General features: G+C 27.6%; 2 protein-coding genes across 2 annotated transcripts; both read left to right on the top strand.

Annotated features, from left to right (window-relative positions):
* The first annotated feature begins 832 nt into the window (after positions 1–832).
* Positions 833–8,871, top strand: LOC129959936 (uncharacterized). The gene is made up of 3 exons (XM_056072852.1): positions 833–942; positions 5,618–5,710; positions 8,217–8,871. The coding sequence occupies exons 2-3, from the start codon at positions 5,641–5,643 to the stop codon at positions 8,816–8,818; spliced, it is 672 nt and encodes a 223-aa protein (XP_055928827.1). The 5' UTR covers positions 833–942; positions 5,618–5,640; the 3' UTR covers positions 8,819–8,871.
* A 2,979-nt stretch (positions 8,872–11,850) lies between these two features.
* Positions 11,851–19,178, top strand: LOC129959643 (uncharacterized). Its single transcript, XM_056072527.1, has 4 exons — positions 11,851–12,310; positions 14,610–14,710; positions 17,496–17,596; positions 17,956–19,178. The coding sequence occupies exons 1-4, from the start codon at positions 12,227–12,229 to the stop codon at positions 18,111–18,113; spliced, it is 444 nt and encodes a 147-aa protein (XP_055928502.1). The 5' UTR covers positions 11,851–12,226; the 3' UTR covers positions 18,114–19,178.
* The last annotated feature ends 299 nt before the right edge of the window (positions 19,179–19,477 follow it).

Below are 19,477 nucleotides of genomic sequence, written 5' to 3'. Positions count from 1 at the left end.
ATAACACTAATTAATTGTTTGAATTTCGCGGGCTTCGTATTGTAAATATATCACATTTAGGATAAAAAAGGATAAAAATTCCATTGCATAATAAAGAACAAATACTCGTTACAAAAGTGTTCCCTTTAAACTTTACATATAAATAATAATTAAAAATACCTAAATATTAGAAAAGAATATGAGGAAAATTCATCGGCTTATGGGATTAATTTTCTTTAAAATCTTTAGGGAGTTTATTATGATAGTGCCACAATGTTTGAATTTAGGAGGCTGTGCACCATCAATATATGGCATTTGAAATCTGTGATTCTATTGCATGTAAATAACAATTCGCTCTTTATAAAAGTGCTTGAACTTTTACCTGAAACGCTGCATATAAATGGTAACTATAAACTGGCACACGATTTAAAAAGAAGAGGAAAATTCATCGATTTCTCGAATTAACAATTATCTGTAAAATCTTTTGGATGCTCATTATAACAATATTCAGACGTTTGAATTTCGCAAGCTATGTATTGACAATATATGACATTTGGGATCAAAGATTCCATTGCATATAAATAGAAATCTCTTCAATGCAAAAGTGTTGAACGCTTCGACTGATTCAAATCATTTTTCAAATCAGTCTTGCCGAATCAAGCCTTGTGAAATCATTTTATAAACCTTGTCCAATTTTGTCTGTTCTGAACACCTGCAATATATGTTTATCTTTTACAATATTTCAAACATATTCAAATGGCTTAAATTTAGATTGCCGCGCGTGTATCCGATTCTCACGACATTCGTGTTTATCTTTTTTGAATTCTTATTATTTATTACAGCTGTATATTAGATATGTTATCAGTGAGAAATTAACAGATGGCTAATACAGTTTTCTGTACAAAAATTCACTTGTTTAGGATTCGAAGAAACCTTGCATCCGTGTTGTGGGCGTTATCAAGGGTAAGTAGTTAAATATATGAATAGTTTTTCAAAAAATTGTACTACAAATAAATTTTGAAAGATTAACTTCAAGCAATTAATGTTATATGCAATTTTAAATATCTGTAACGATTAAAAAGGATAATTACTTTGTATTTATGGATATTTTCCTTAATTATACAAGACTAGTTTTGGGTATACCGATATTAAATTCATTTATTCTTTATTGAAACCAAATCTGTAAAGACTAAACATTGTTTTTTAAAGCATTTTAGCATCGTCTTCAGTAACATCAACCGTTCCTTCTCTATCACACTTTAAATAAAAATACTGATTAAAAAGATTACAAATGATTTTATTTTAAAATTTCTTATGTTTTTACCTCTTACTTTTATAATAATTGGAAAACAATCGATAATTTGATGTTGTGAAAGTAATTAGAATTAAATAATTTGTGACTGTAATTTTGACAGCGATTACGTAGTTTGTTTAGTAACTTTAGCCCTTTGAAATAAATAGTTTGAGTAGATGAAAAAAATTTTAATGATTTTTTTTCTCCTTTGATAAAGATAATCAATCAATTAGTTCTAATTATTGTTTCTCTAACAAAATGAGCAGTATTTCATACAATGTTTTGCAATTCATCTTTGTTCCATAGAAAGTACTGAAGATTATGGTAATTTATTTAAGAGAAAACAACCTATAAAATGTATTTGCCTGAATGTATGTGCACATGTATGTATTTTGAAATATATTTACCTTATATGTATAAATAAAGTATGTAACATTATGTTCAGAACTATTATCTATTAGATCTATTCCTATAGAACTTTTAAAATTGTGGATTTTTTTTTTTTACTTGAAATAAAAAAATTATAGCGACATTCAAAAATTTCAATTTACAGATTTTAATAAAGTTCTCCTTTATAGACCTCCTAGAAACTGAATTTTTTTAATTCTATTTTTCTATCTGTCAGTCAATATGAGAACAAGATAACTCAAAAATACAACAAGCTAGAAAGTTATAGTTTGGTTGTGAGTTTAACATGAAAACTGTATATTTCTATCAAATTATAGATTGAATCCATCAAAGAGAAGTCTATTTGTCATTATGCTTATCTGCGTGTAATGTAATAACGCAAAACTTTCACTAAGAGGATCGATGGATGAAATTTTACATACAGTGTTAGATGTTTAAAAATTTGTGGATCAAATACGTCATGTCTACTTGTCTATCTATAATCTATATATATATATATATATATATATGTTAACATTATTGTTGTGAGACCATTCCAAATTGCTGCACTGAAACTCGCCTGAAAAATTGAGAAACTTTCAGACAGCTTTAATCATTATGAGTCGTCCCCTTTATCCCAAGACACCTGTTAACCACAGTTTTTCCTTCGTTTATTTGTTTGAGTGGATGCTATTTTTCTTAGAGTATAGTTAGTTTTTTCTTTATAGTTTGTTGTCTTGCGGCTTCGATTTGTAAAGAAGTTTTTGCCAGTGAGCCAGTTAAAATGAAACTCACTATTAGTTTCCGTAAGAACAATAACAAGACAACGTTCCTATCGTCAGCTTCTGGAAATTGCCTTTTTTTCTGAGGACTGACATGAATCCTCTCTCCTTATGTCCCGGTACAGAAACCTATACATGATAAAGACGAGCTAGTGATGTAGACGAACTTACTTCCGATATGAAAGGGATTCTTGATTTTACATCACTACTTCGCGCTTCTGCAACTTTTTATATCTCAAGTAAATCTATTGGCTGTGTGGGATCAACCATGGCCGATGGCAAGAAATCTTCATTAGCAAAATGTTCTTCTTAATTGTCGAGATCTTAACTATAAAAAAACCGTTTTAGATATTTTAACATTTGCAGAGCTTATTTCACTATAGAAGAAATGCCATATATGGTCATAGTCTTTCAAGGGCCTTTTCTTAGTTATAAGCCAATGATACTACTGACGAATTTTTTAAAAGACTTAAATATAGACCGGTCTAATGGTTGCAACTTATGTCATTTATAGAGAGGATAAGACAAAGGAACCACTTCCGCCTTTTTTAACGAAGTTCTTAAGTCTAGATGACATTGATGGTTTTCTAGAAGAACTTGGATACTCTTCTCTTAGATGTTTGCTAAAGTTTTAAAAATCTTGTCTAACATCCATACAAAATTATTGCTGAATCTACACTTCTTTCAGGTACGTTTGAGAGAAAATAATGTTTACATCTTTACAAGGGAAAACAATTGAACCTGAGTTACCTTTAGCAGCAACAATAAGAACCAGTCTTGACATAGTCCCTCCCCTTTGGTTATGACACGGCTCCAACCTGTTTGATACCTTTTCTCGCAACTGTCTTTCGTCTTCAACCAAGTCACTTCAACGTTATAAATATCTTGACATTGGAATTTGCACCTGCTAAAGACGGTGAAAAGATCGTAAAGACTTGTCTATACACTGTTTTGTAAAGCTCGTAGTTCTACTGAAACTATTCATCTGCAGAGTAAGACTTGAGCTTTACTATTAAAAAAGCTGGCAGCCAGTTACTTGAAGAACTTTCACATTCACTCGAAGCTACTGGAATTTTTATTTGATTTTTAATTGAGTAATTGTGCATCAATTTTTATACTTCTGTAATAGAAAGGACATAATATATCTTTAAAAGACTGTCTATATGTAATTGAAGTTCTGTGGCCTTTTATTCACGAAAGCCCGGTTCTTTTATAGTTTTTATAATGTTAGGTGCAATTGATTTTGGATTTGAAATAAAAAGCGATTCATTAAGTTAATTTATGTGCAAAATCACCAACAAATATCTTTAAATAATAAAATTTATCTATATTTTTTACTTATCTAATTAGTTTAATATAATTATCCTTAAAGTTGTTAAATAAGAAAGTGAAATTGATTAGAATAGCCGACTTTTACAAAGAAACACAGTCGTCACTTCTTCCGCTGCCTCCAAAAATATTTATTGTGCTAATGTACAGCTTCCCGCCTTTTTTTAATAGTTTCTCATGTCAAATTTAAAAGGAAAAATCATACTATAAAACTTACTCGGGCCAAGTTGTCACACGGTAACAACTAGATGCAACGGAATTTTAACAAGTTTGTGGCGCAATTTTGTATCTTGTTTCGAGTGATTGGTATAATACAATTGTACAAAATTTTTAAATGCGACATCACTTACCTGAAATCCAAGCTTTCTCGTGGTACAGACTTTACATAGGTATCTCCAAAGGTTTCGAATAAAATATTTCAATTTGAAAATATAATTACAAATAACTACATAGTTGGTGTCTTCATAAGTATTCAAGGAAGCTATACAAATGAGAACTATCGACCAGCAAGAGAAAAATGAATTTCTATTGAAAGTTAATTTAAAATCGATTATAAAAACTTACCCAGTGTAACAACTAGTCCCGATCTTCCCTGCAGGTCGAAGATTATTAAAAGTTCTTGATTCAGCGAAATTTCATTAGGAAATTGTTGATTTAAAAACAATATCAAGAGCACAGTAGTGTTCTGCCCCCCCCCCCTCTTCCCTTCTAATTCTCATAGTTCAGAGGCAAATTTATTTATGACCGGGGTTAATGTAAAAGCAAAATTAAATAAGTTCACCTAAATGGAACTGAAGACGGCTGCATGCTCTAGTGGTCTTCATTTTTAATATTTATCGGAGAGCATTTGTCAACAACCTTCATAGTTTCGACATTAAACAAGATATTTCATTATGTGCCATTATAAGAGATTTTTAATTAACTTTTGAGATACTTTTAATTCTTTATTAGGAATACTAATTTTATTTAGTTGTTAACTTAAAAGATTTTCAAAAATCTTGTGTGGTTTTAAATATGTAAATTCTCTGTGTAACTCTCATGGATGAACCGAATGATATCCTTTTGACTCTGTCCATGATTTTTGTATTAAAATTAACCTTTTAAATATTTTTAACTATTCATTGAAAATGTTTGACGCCTGTTGTTTTTAACTAATGCTCATTAGCCTTTTAAAAAATCTTGTGCACTCTTGTTTGCTCTCTAAGCCATTTACAAAAAATCTTAAAATTCTTTTTGTTCACAAATAATGTATATGTTTATTGAATTCCTAAATGCATTTCAGGGATTTCATTTTTTTTTTCTAGTTATTGCTTGTTTGATTTACGGAACATTAAATAATGTTAGGTACTTTTTTTTTATTTCAATGTGGAAATATCTCTAAGAATCAGTTCTTCTTGCTGAAAAGTCAGATGCTGTCAAATGTAATTATTCTTGATATAAAAGAACGAACTTTTAATGAATTTTGTAATGAATATTGTTTAGAAATATCATTCGATTATCATTTGAATACCATACTACGTCAGAGCTACAGCAGAGAAAATGACTGCCATGAAGATTGCTAATAATTGAAAGCTTAAAATGATGAATGATGCAAGTGCCAAAAAATAATCAGACACCATTTTTTCATGTTTATATCTGAAGTGAGGAAAGCCTTACAATGTAGTGAATGTAAAAAATACTTGGTAATCCTGTAAGTGAAAGAGGTGAGAGAAAGTTGCTAGTGTTAGCAGTTTTTGGTGATTTCCCAACCTGTTCGCTTTTGGCACTTACAGCCCTTGTCAGTTTTAATCTTTAATTAAAATTGTTGGAAGTTGATTTTTTCAATACTAATAATTTTCTTTTACAGAGACTCGATCAAGGCCTTGCAAAATGAAGTTCACAATGCTAGCTTGTGCTTTTGGAGCTATTTTTATGCAGGCTTTATTTGTTCTGAGTGAAGGTAAAAACTTTCTTTTGCTTTGATTAATATTGTTGAAGAAATTCAAACTTCCTAAATTGTAGACACCGAGATCAATAAACAGTTTCATTTAGCATTATTATAAATATCCGTTATGGTGACATATTAAAAATTTATTTCTTATTTTTTTAGCTCTTTTTACATTTTTTTGAGTTTATTACTCATTCGCTAGAAGTTTAAAGAAAGAAGATATTTTCTCGTGATTGATAGAAAAAGGTATAGAAAAACCACAAATTTACTCCGAGATTAAAGGCTTGAAATCAGCGATATTCAAGTGACTCTGGTGCTAGAAAGTAGTTATTCCAAGGATGAAGTTGATCACAATTTACATAATTTAAAGCTCAATTAAAATGCAATGGAGCTACAATTTATAAGTTGTAGACATTCTGAATTTAATGAAATGTAGTCTTTTTTAATGTTTTACTGAAAAAAAGTGTTGATAATTGTGACTTGCAAAAGAATTTAATTACTGAAAAATAATTTGCATTCTAGTTCACAAAGAACATTTCAGGGAGTTTTGAGATTTTGCTTAGGATTTATAATACTATTAAAGGAGCCACTTATACGTTTCAGCTAATTAAATGTGAAAGAAATTTTTTCAGTGCTATGAGATTTTGTTCCTTTTCTTATTATTTGTCGAACTTCAGTAATTCCTCGAGTTTGCAAACATTTTTGTTTATAAAACATATTAGAAATGAGTTTTCTGCGATATACTAAGAATATAATTTAGGCATTCGTTTAAGGGTGCTTAAAATCTGATTATCTTAATTATCTTACTATTTACAGGCATATTTTGCAGGCATAATTCCTTCATAAACGTTAGAAGACTTTCGCTGCTTAATAGAATTCGAATATGCATAATTTATTCTGAAAAAAAAAAAAACTTTCTGGTTTACAAGAGAAATCTGCAAAAGTGATTAAGCAATGAAATGATTTTGGTCAAGAATATTAATGCAGCCATATGATAAAGGAACATTCTCGCGGTGCAATAGTACCACTTGTTTCAATTTTATAGTAATTTTTCAAAATTCTAGCACATGATGAATTTTACTATTAATTGAACAAAATGACAGAAAACAATCTCAGGGTACAACGGTGCAGTCTACCAGATCTTTCATGGTAACTTTTAAGTTTTTTAATTTGATTTTTTTCATGGATATTAATGGATCTATTTGACGGAGAAACAACCTCCGGCGTAACGGTACAGCTTTCCCCTTCTTTTATGGTTATTTTTTCAGAAGTTCTTGTACTTTATATGATTATTTTTCATGACACTGTATGAATTTCAAAGCATTGATAGAGGTTTAAACGAAGAATGTTGCACTCTGTTTACAGTGCAACATCAGTTATATTTTATTTATTTTATATTACCTATCATGAATGTAACATTACAAAAAAAAAAGTTCAATGACTGATTGATCTCCAGTCTTTGGTCTTTATCAAATTCAATGACCGGTTGATCATCCGTCTTTGGTCTCTATCAAAGTTCAGTGAACAGTTGATCATCCGTCTTGGGTCTCTCTCAAAGGTCAGTGAACAGTTGATCATCCGCCTTTGGTCTCTATCGAAGTTCAATAATTGGTTGGTCATGCATCTTTGGTCTCTATCATTAAACAGTAAAATTTAGGCAGTATTGCAATGCATAATGAACTTTTAGAATTTCTGAAAGAATGAAGTAAATTACAAAAAATATCATGTGGTAATTGATCATTCCAGGTTAATATTTTACAATTATTTACTTAAAAATACGAAATTTTTCAAAACGTTTACATAGAATTTTAGATGCATTTGAAAATTTACACAAATGCACCAAACAAACTCACAACAATCTTCACATTTTAATTTTAATTTTTTTCTCCTAAACTTTTCGGGTATTTTGTATTCAAGATTCATCTGAAATAAGAATAATGTATTCTATTTCGTAAATCATTTGAATGCCAATTGCGCAAGAACCCCTCTTTAACATATGCACTTTGAATAAATAAATTATTTAATATGTAAATTTCAAAAACTGATACTTTGCATAGCTCAGGGATTCTCAACTTTTTAATCTTTGGAATTTAGTTTTCCATATGTGTTTTGATTGCATCTTCTTTCGAGGTGCTAACTTCGTTTGGAATTTCAAATAATTCAGAATAAAATAGATTTTGTGTTACTTAAATCTTTAAAAATTATTTGAAAAGACCAGATAAATTTAATTTGTTATTACCAGAATATGACATTTCTCATTTCGGATTCAATAACTATTTTGCATATTTTTTTGGAGTTACTTGCTCTTATCAAGTTGAGAATCACTGTCTAAGCTAAATGTTTTGTAATTCTTCTTTTCTCAATACATATCACTTTATTTCTTTTTAAAAGGCCCTTCTGTATTTTCAATAATAATTTATACGTTCATGACATCTATAACTTCTAATAAGCTTTTTATTCTATTTATTTTATCATACTAAACCTCTTAATAATTTCATATACCCATATTAATTTTCAGGTAACCCTTGCAATGATTACGTTGACGGAATATTGCGAGATCTTAAGGACGACAAAGAATACTTCCAAGATCCTTACATCATTCCTGAAAAATCAATTGAAGTCCATAAGAAGCTAATTTTCGTAAACTACACGGGCGAAGCAAGCATACACGATGGATATATCTTTGGAATGTCATCGTTACATCGTGATGGTGATGTCATAGTTGACAGAAAAAAGAGCACTCATCTAAAAATCTATCTTGGAGCTGGAGAACTGAAGCTGCAATGTAGCGGTAAAATTAAACTCATGGGCCATGGACCTGAAGTGAAAATTGAGGCAAAAATTGCATATGTCAACATGAAATTGGACATTGTACCCACAAGCAATGGAACCAATCCTAAGATTTCAAATTTCAAGATTGAGGACGTCAAAGGTGCTGAAGTGAAAGTATCGAAGATGGGCCCACTGAACTTCTTCCTAAATTCGTACATAAAAGTCATTGGTCATCTTTTCAGAGGTTTGATCAAGCTTGGAATTGAAGGAAGATTGAAAACATTTATGGATAAGAAGTTGAAGAAATATATTATTCCCGACGAATGTCTTGCTGAAGCATTTTTTTAAACGGATTTATGTAATGATATCAAAATTTGAATAAACTTATTTGCACATCTTTATCACTGAATATTAACAGCATATATTACATATCACCTATATCTAACAGTAAACATTTAGAACAGGTTTGGAAAAATAATAAAAAAAATCTTTTCTTAAAAGTAATTGAAATTCGTACGAAGTTTTAAGTTTTAATCACGTTAAAAGTTTGAACTTCTTCATAAAGAATGCAAAAATTATTATTTCTGAAAATTTATATCAAAAACTCAATAATAAAATAAAACAGTTCGGGTTTTCTTTTCACCTTGATTGAATGAAAATAGGTTTTATACTTTTTGATTTCTTGACTAAATTTGGAAATGAAATCAGCATAAAAGCAAAGTCATACTAAGGTGATTCTGCGCTCTTCAAACGATTGCCAGAGCTGCCCCTCCCTAAGCTATATGCTATATTTTTATTAATTCCCTCCTCTATGATCCCCCTCCCAACCTTCATATTCCTATAATTTTTACCTACACAAATTTAGCAAATTTTATAATTTGTCAGTATGTTTAAAAAAATTATGTAATCCTGAAAAATAATATTCTTATGAATGTATTAGTGAAAATACCATATCTAAAAATAAAGCCTATCATTTACCTATAAATAAATAACAAATTATACATAATTTCTAAAGATCTTTTGATTTTTTCGAATTTTTAATCAGCCGTAAAAGGCTTCCTCTTGAATTATTCTTTTTTTTCACAACTTATTGCATCAATCTAGCTCTTAAACTCTCTTAATGGTCATATTTGTGTCCTTGACGGGGACAAGTCATGTCACCCACTCATGTATGGCCCTACATTAAGAAACTAAGAACGCTCTTTGTGATATTGAGACAAATCCTTTAGAAAAAAAATAGCAATTTTAAAAAGTGCAAAAATAGTTTGAAATGCGGCTAATATAAATTGCATTGAGCCCTAAATAGTTATCAATGAGCCCTCACTTAGAGTGAAAAAAAAAATTTTTTTTTAATTCTCAATTTATTCCAAAATTTCCAATTGAAAATTCCAAAGTTTGGTTGGCATGAAACAATACTGACTTTAGTTCAGAATTCTCTAAATATTTGACTAATCTATAAAAGTTCGGAATCGGTTAAATTGTGATAATTTAACCCCCTGACTTCCGATTTTACTTAATCTCCTAACTAGATGATTCATCTAATTAGGGACATTTATTGTTTTTTTTAATTCCTATAATAGCATAAATGGAATTTGAGATATTAAAGGGTTTTCCAAGTGATTTTACACTTTTAATTACTTAATACTTTCACTTCATTGGAGATTTTAATACTAAAAATTCAGTAACTCGATGTGCATGTCGGATACGTTTCTGCAATTGAAGGAGTTAATGTAATAGTCATGCTTTAATCTTTCTTCAATTTCAAAAAAAAAAAAAAAAAAAAAAAAAATGCAGTTATGATTTTTTATCCATAAAAATATTATTTCACTGAAAAGCTAGATATTTAACTTTTTGTTTCTTAGAAATGCATATGGCCATTACAATTTCTTATGGGCAAAATTATCTCATGACTCTTTTTAATTTAACATTTTTCAGATACAATTGTTTCGCCGAAAGTCTGAAAATTTTTCCCTTTATCAAGAATTATGATGTAGTTTGTTTTTTCTTGCGTGTATATAAAAATCTCATACATTTATAAAAATAATTTATTAATGAAAAATCTTACATTTCTTTTAAGAATACTTCACTTGTCAAATATCACATTTTTAAATAGAATCTTCTACCAGTTCGCTATACGCATACACGTGTTATCCCTTGAGTTATAAGAATGTCATATATTAATTATTAATATGAATATTTCCATGATTTTGGGGAACGCAGGTTGGAAGAAATATTGTCTGGGAATAAGCTTTCTTTTTTTTTTTTTTTTCTTCTTAAGTTTCGTAACATTCTGAATCTTAACATAGATATATTAGAAATAGCATTTTTATATTGATTTTGCCCCATCTAGTCACAATTCAGAATACTAATTATGACTATAAGTATAAATTTTATCTAATCTAATTTTTATGTTGTCTTAGGCATCATTACAAACGCAGAAATTCAATAGGATTCCAATAAACAAAATTTCGTATATATCAATTCATTAAGATCGAAATAAAAATATCTAAAGCAGAATATTTTTATTATTATTTTTTTTAAAGAATTTTTTTTAAACTGTTGCAAGAAAGATATGAAAAAAATTAATATCTTAACCCAGTAATATGCTTGTTAAATCGAAGACGTTTGTATACATATGGTTTCACATTTTTATGGATATAATTTTTTAGAAAAATGACTTGAGATTTTCACCATCTTCAGATTTTCAAATAATCCGATTAAGAACCAAAACATTGAATTCGATGTTAATCTTTATTCTAACTTTCACTCAACCAAATTAGTGAAACTGATTTTTTAAATTAGAAACGTAGATTAAAAAAAAAAAAAAAAAAAAAAAAAAAACTTTGGAGACACTTGTGGATTTTAGAAGACAAAGGGGGGGGGGAAGAAAGAAGGTAAGAAAGGGGGAAAAATTTAAATGCACAATAAAAAGCCATAAACGATATAGCTGACCATGAGACAAAAAGTAATGTGACTCAATAGGCGATCAAAAGAAAGATGCTTTCAATATAGAAAATTTGAATTGCTTAAAAAATGAAAACAAAAACATTTATTTATTTTCATATCAGAAATTCTTGGAAGGGCTTTAAAAATGAAAAAAAGCAGTTTTTTATTTTTGTCTTTCAATTATAGTAATCTTGAATTCATCCCAAAAATTGTACAGCACTTAAATTCTATTATTCATTAGAAATCCTGAAAGCAACTACAGGATTATTTCCCATGATTCGCATTTCTAGATTTGTGATTTACTGATGCATCAATATTGTACTTACATCCTGTGGTTTTTAATACAGGCGCCATCTGTTGACTATATTATAGTTGTACAGAACTAAAAAAATATAATTTGCAGAAAATATAATGAAAATAAGTGATACTTTTTTATTTAATTTTTTAACAACTTTGCTTGCATTTATTCATCCTTTTTAGAAAATTCTAACTATGATTGAAATAGCAGTTATTTAAAAGATATTTTAAACTAACAATAAAGAAAATGTTCTTTTGTTGTTGCTCTAGTTGAATAATGGAACGTAATTTCTAAGCCCAGATATTTTGTCATTTGAGATGAAACCGACTCGCATGTAATGTAAACAAAAACTTCAAAACATTGCCTTAAACCCGCAAAGTTAAGATGGTTACATTTTTTTAATACTTATAATGGATTTATTATTATAATTTAAAAAAGTCATTATATATAAAGGAAAATATTTTGTCGTGTGGGGGTTTTTTTTTGTACGCAATAGTAACTTTTTAGAAAGAATGCGTGATGAATTAATCTGCTTGCGTTTCATGTTTTTGATATCTCATCTTCTCTTTTTGCTGATGATTTTAATTTTTAAAAAGGTAATATATATATATATATATATATATATATATATATATATATATATATATATATATATATATATATATATATATATATGATGATATGTGTGTAATAGATTAATATAGTGTTCATATCTATTCTTAGGAATTGAATGCTTTAGTTGCCATTATTATTTATTTAATTTCAAATAATTTTTTCTTGAAAAAACAATTTATTATGTAGTTTCACTCAGAATATTTTATCAAGAAATATATAATTACTGTCCCTTCTTACTTTGTGAGTCATTTTAGTGGTGTTTGCCTAATCTTGTTTACTATATTTTCAGGGATCAAATGTGTTAATTGTATATATATCTTTTTGATGATTGATATTAATTCTGTAGGATATGTGTATTATATTTAAGCGTTTATTATGTATGAAATATTGTAAGTATCTTTTTAGAAAGTTTATTAATAAAAGGAATAATATATGAAGAATAACATTAGATTTATATATTTTATCCATTATAATTTAGGACACTTGTTCTTTGGTTTCCAGCCTAATTACTTATGGTATTTTTAAGCTTGCAGTAACTGTTATTATTCTTAAGCTTGAAAAACTAATATACCTGATTCTTAAGCTTTTTTTTTCTTCCTAATTTTTTACTTTTGAACTTTTCTGTGTAACTGTATATTAATTTTATGAATTAATATATATATGTAATATTTTAAAATCTAATTTAAACTTAATTAATTTCCTAATTGTTTGCTCAATTCAGCACATATTAACTTCATTCTAAAACATTCTCTTATTTCTTGATCCCATTCCACTTTTTCTATTTAATTAATGCAACAGAAAGCTCTGTAAAAATGCTTTTGTCAGCGATTCCCATGCTGCGAGTGAAGGAATAAAAAATTCCTGACTTAAGCAAATTCTGCTAAAAGATCCCTCAGATTTCCTTGCCTGTAGTCGTCGCATATAGGAAATCCCTATTAAAATCTCACAGTATATATTCACAGGGATAAAATTTTCATTAGCTTTTCCTCATTTTCGTGTTGTGTTGTTCTGTGTTGTGCTCATACAAAATTTCTTGTACAAAAAATCATGCCTTCTGGGATAAAAATAAAACGAAGTTAAAAATTCAAAGTGTCATTTCTGACTTCGGCCATGGCCCTGCTTAAAAAATAATGTTTACACACACATATATATATATGTTAGTATGTTGGGTAATCTACAAATAAAATATTGAATTTAAAATTAAAATAAATATTTAGAATTAAAATATTTAATTATATTTATGGTGAGAAAATGGTTTATACTACTGTTATGTAGAAGAAATATGGTTTAAACTACTGTTATGTGACAATATTTTTCTGAAGTATAACTGTGCCAATATGGTAATCCAAAAAAGAGGCTGAATGGGTTATTACTATAACCCTTCAGCTTATTTATTAATATATTTTTTTTTTGTGTTTTTTCATTATTTAATTAATTTTGTTATATCAAAGCTACTAGGATCTTATGGTTCACAAAATCCTTAGTATTTTGTTTTAATTATAAATGTTTTATAATACTTATTTCTGATTTTTCAGACATAATGTACATTATTTACTCTACTTCATTTATTTAGTTAAGAAATATTCTTTATTCAATCAATCTGCTAACGAAGATATTATGTTCGTGAGAGTAGTAAAGTCTTGGAATATTAGTTATAGAAGGCAGAATAGAATTCAAGGCTGATTAAAAACATATTAATTATATTCATTTTCCCTTTATATGAAATGCTTGCTTCTATGGTATTCCATGTATAAAAAATAACTTATCAATTACTGATGAAATATTTAGATTAAGCAGATTTTTTTTTGAAAAAGAGCAATGAATATCTCCCCAAAATTAGTAGTGAATGTTACCTTTTTGTGCTTTTTTAAATATAATTATGAATATTTTTCTTTCTTGCTGTAATTTTTTTATTTGTTTCATTTTAGAAGAAATTAAGTTTTAAAAAAATTAGAAACCATTTAAAATTAAGTAACAAATTTCTTAGTTTCTGCTTTCCATCTTAGAAAATCTAAAGAAATTGGAGAAACCTGTAGTGCAGATAAGTCTTTTACAATGTTTCTGCTCATAACACTATGCACTAATTCGAAGTCTCTACTGTAGTGTATTTTAATATGAGAATGAGTTTGAAATATTAAAATAAGTAATTTTTAAAAAAGCTTTTTTGCCTTAGAAGCAGACTTTCCTAATATACTTAAAAAGTGCAGTATCATTTCAATTTTCTTCATTTATATTTCACTGTGATTATCCTTTAATCATTTGAAAACAATCTTTATCTAGGAAGGCATAGCTGAAAAAAATGTCCCTATATACTTAAATGTGAAAGATGGTGAATTACAAGCTCATTATGTGCAAGATGATCTTCAACAGATAATTAACAGGTATTTGATATTTCTTAAAACATTTTCATTTAAACTGTGATAGTTAAGCTGCCAAATGATACCATGCTTTTATATATAGTTGAGAAAGCCTTCACATATGCATAAAAGCAACGACATTGGAAATAATTTATATTGAATTCAGTTTTAAAGTACTTACCTCATATCAATATTGAATATATATTAGTATTTTAATTCAAATTCATGCATTCATAAGAGCTTAGAATTAGTTTTATGGCTTTAAAAGAAGCAACATTTCTTTAGTGTATAGTTTAAGTAATTCACTTTGTGAAAACAAGAACTTGAATTTTTGTCAGCACGTACTACTACTCCAATATCAGATTAGTATAATTTCTGTCATCACTGAAGCAAAACTAAATAGTTTTTATACTTATTAGCTTATAATATTTATTTTTAAAATGATGGTGCGTGGTTTTAGGACAAAGCGTGATACCTTTTTTTCCCCTAAAGACAAAATTGCAAAGCTTAAGAATGAACAAAATGAATTGCACAACATATATAATTACTTATTGTCATCTCTTGCACAATGCACAGCCAAGAAGATATGTAGCAACAAATGTGAATCAACAGAACGTTTGATATCTCTAATAAGTTTAGTGATAGTAAGTTATTGTATATTTTATAATGAAATTTATTTAACATATTTTAGCAGTTAAGTAATAATATATACCTAATTAATAATTATAACAGTAAAAATTTAATTATAAGATGGCAATATTAGATATGATAGAATTAATATTTACCTCTTTCATTTTGAGGTTAAACCAAAAATATTGCTAAAATTCAGTTTTGAGTATAAAGTCTCCTACTTCTTCTTTTTTTAAATTCTAAATTCAGTTTTTGTGCAAAATGTTGCATTACCTCATAATACAAACTCAGATCAGATTTTCTTAAAATGCCATTTCATGTAAAGCATTCTGACTAGTTATTATTTTCAAATGATTTGGCCACCACTATCATCTATTTTCACAGTATGGGACTTTTGGCTGTTAGGTGTTTTGGAAGGTTGTATCTCAAGATAAATGTCATGTAATCTCTAATCTGAAATATACTAAAGATTTCACATCTGCTTACTCCAACAAGAGGCATTACTGTTAGTAAAAAACACAATTTTCAGAATGAAATGCATGGTCGAAAATTATTCAGGTTTCATTGAGCATGCATAATTTTGTTTTTGCTTATTCACTGTTATCGAGTGCTTTGTTTTAATTTTTATTGACACAGCTTGCATCACATGAAATTATATTGTTTTTCTTTCCTATGTTATTTGAAACCACAGATCCAGCTCTATACTTTTTTGAAGTGTGAAATATAATTTTAATAATAATGAAGTAATTTTTTTTTTAGTTTATTTAATTAAAACTTTGTGAACATTATCTTAGTCTTCTCTTGATGATAATTTAACTTTCTTTTTCAGTTTTCATGAATCACCTAAGTTGTGCTACATATTATTGAAATTTATTTCATTTGGAACTATAGAACTGGCCTGAAAGCCGTCTGAATAAATGAGCGTTTATGACAACCTTATATGTATTTGATAAATTAAATCAATAATTTTGTGTGTTTTTAAACTATGCTCAATAACTAGTATTTTTTTTTTTTTAATGTTTAAACTATGTTTGACTAGATTTCTCTGTTCTTATCATTTTAAAGTAGGTATACTGTATTATCAATTATGTATATATATTTCTGTGTTTATGAGACTTTTTGTAGTTTTTTTTATTATTATTAAAGTGTAGGGATGCCAAACTATATGCTGATGTTTCTTTTTTTTTTTTCTTTTCTTTTTTTACAATAATATACATAACCTTGTGTTGAGGAATTATGTAGTTTTGTTTCCCTGTATTTCTTGTTTTCATTATTTTATCACTTAATGAATTTTCCTGAACTTGGAGTTTCCATTTTGTGTGTTTGATTATAAATTATCAGGTGCTTGGTTATAAATTATCTTAAATTGCTATCTAGGCTATAGTAAACTGATATACCAGATAGTCACAAGACCTAATCCCACTGAAGTGCATAAGTGTAACTTAGTGCATATTAAATCCATTGGGAGTCACATGTCCTAATATTGACTTGTTGCGGAAGTTTGGAAAAAGGGTTAAGATTTAGATGTCCATCATCCGATCATAGTTCAAAATTTAAAGTTCATCCTAAAATAACTCTCATGTAGCTATAAAACAGGATTTTTATTGAACTATAATTAAAATTAATTGTAAATATATGGTCTAAATTATCCGTGTTTATAAAATTTTAAATTCCATTGTTGTCAGCAGTGTTGATTTTGTTTATATTTGTTTAAACTGCTGTAAAAGAATGATTATCTTCTCTATTGTTTTTGAGAAATTGAATTGAATAATTTTTATAACACATCATACTTTATTCAGGGTTTTTATTAAAAATTTTTGGAAATTTATTATGACAAATTTTTATTGCGACTCCAAAATTTCTGGAAATTTGTGAATATCCTTGTACTGATATAATTTAGATCTGCGGCACCACAGTACTTTTGAAAAGTTATACTAGAAAATCATTACCATATGCACATTATGTGTAAATTCAAGCTCATTCTTATTGAGTCTTTATATCTGACTAATCTTTTTGTTTTATAACTGTGAGATAAATTATGTATATTTCCCTGTATGAGTATTGGAAGATTATCTATAGTTAATATCAGTCAGTTCTTGTAGAGCTTTCTTTATATCATCTTATAACTTATCTTAATTATATTTCTTTCAAACTTAATCTTGATATTTTTTGTTCACAGATATACAGTTGTTTTTAGTGTAAGTACTACATTGCTTTCCGTGGAGTTTTTGTCATTCATTGCAGGAGTGTCAATGTTTACAAAATGGCAAAATCAAGTGTGTATCCTTTAGTAAATATTCAGAAATAAATATTTTTCTTTATATGCATTATTCATGTTTTAAGCATATTTATTAAGTTTTTTCTAGTAAAAGGAACACTTAAAGCAAGTTTCCAAAATTGTTATTTAAAAAGGTTTTCATACTAAGCAAAGTGGCACTAGTTGTTTCTAAATATTCAATACAGTTAACATGTATTAATAAAATTTTGAGAGAGCAAAATGCTTGTTTAATAATTTTATAAACAATGCCATATTTATTTTCATTGTATTCTAATTTCGATTTCATTTGCATTGAATGTATATTTTATTTTTGAAATATAAAGTGAAAATTTTTTAATTGTTTTTCCTTAATTCTGCATAGCTATAATCTGTCATCTCCTAGGAACATGTTTCTTGTCTTTTCTTTTATATGTCAAATGGAATGATGAATTATTTTACTCATCGTTTTTATTGTGTGCAGTGCTTCCATTTATTACCGAAGCATTTCCAGCTGCAAATCATCTTTTGGTCAAAGTATGATATTTAGAACTGCAATATTAAGCAACCAATGTGGAGTGCTACTTAACCAAAGAAAGAGGCCTTAGGATTTTTGTGATATTTTCAAAGTAATTTAATTTTGTACTTTCATTTAATTTGTAAAGGACATGCACTTGAACTTATTCAAATTGAAATCAAATATAATTTAAATTTTGGATCATTATTTTAACAACATTTTTGGCTAATTATTTTTAACAAATTTTATGCTTTGTTGTTTTATAATTCTAAAAGATATGTTGCTTTATAATTTTTAAAAAATGCCCAGTGTCATAAAAAAAGTATTTATATTGTGTAAAAATAAGTATGGCCAATATTTTACTATTTTGTATAAAATTACTTTTAAATTATAATTTTTTATTTTTAAATGTAAAATACTGAAACCAACTCTCTTGAAGGTGACATGCAATCAAATATTTTTTAATTCAGTTTGTCAAAATTTTCTACATAAAACTACTTATATTGAGGTTAAATCAAAATCATTAAAGGAAATTTTTGATTTTGTTTACTGGGGTAGGAAAATGGGGCGGGGCCTGAGTTTTATATGTCTAAGGGTCCTTAGAGGGCATAACCCAGCCCTGGTGATGTGTTAAAAAGTGTCACTTCATTTCTGAAGATATATTAGCCAAAATTTTACAATTCTTCCATAAACTACTTTGTGTAAAACCAAAATCTGATGTTACTATCAAAATCTTTGCCAGGTTAGCAATAATAATTAATTTTGTGAAATTAGCAATGCTAGATGAAGTAAGTTTTTTTTTTTTTTTTTTTTTTAAATTTTTAATGCACTATCATAAAATTTCTTCCTTAGGTTTATATACCTTGTATGAAGGTATATAAACCAAAATGTTAGAACTCTTCCATAAATCACTTTGTATAAAAACAAAATCCGATTTTTTCACATCTCATAATTTTTGCTAACTTAGCATTATATAGGTTTTTTTTAAAAAAACTTTTTTGTGAATTTAAATGCACTTTAAGAAAGTTTCCTTCCTGAAGCAAAAATTTCATTGTTTTCTTAAAGTCTCAAAAAGGAAACAAAAGACAATGTTTTCTAGTCAATGTAACTATCTGTGTAAATAAATAAACTATTTTTATTAAAAAAAATTGCTTGTATTGTCATTACTAATGTATATTCATTTTCAATTCAATATTTAAACTAAAATTATCCTAGATGGAGTAAAACAAAGAAGCTGAAATATATTATATTAATAATTTTTTCTTTTGCTATTTTGGGATATTTTATTTTATGTCGTATTCTTTTAGTTTAAAAGCAAAATATAAGAATATCTTGATTATATATATATATATATATATATATATATATATATATATATATATATATATAT

This window comes from Argiope bruennichi, chromosome X2 (genome assembly GCF_947563725.1).
Source record: "Argiope bruennichi chromosome X2, qqArgBrue1.1, whole genome shotgun sequence".
In the NCBI taxonomy this organism is placed as follows: domain Eukaryota; kingdom Metazoa; phylum Arthropoda; class Arachnida; order Araneae; family Araneidae; genus Argiope; species Argiope bruennichi.
This window is presented reverse-complemented; position numbering and strand designations above follow the sequence as displayed.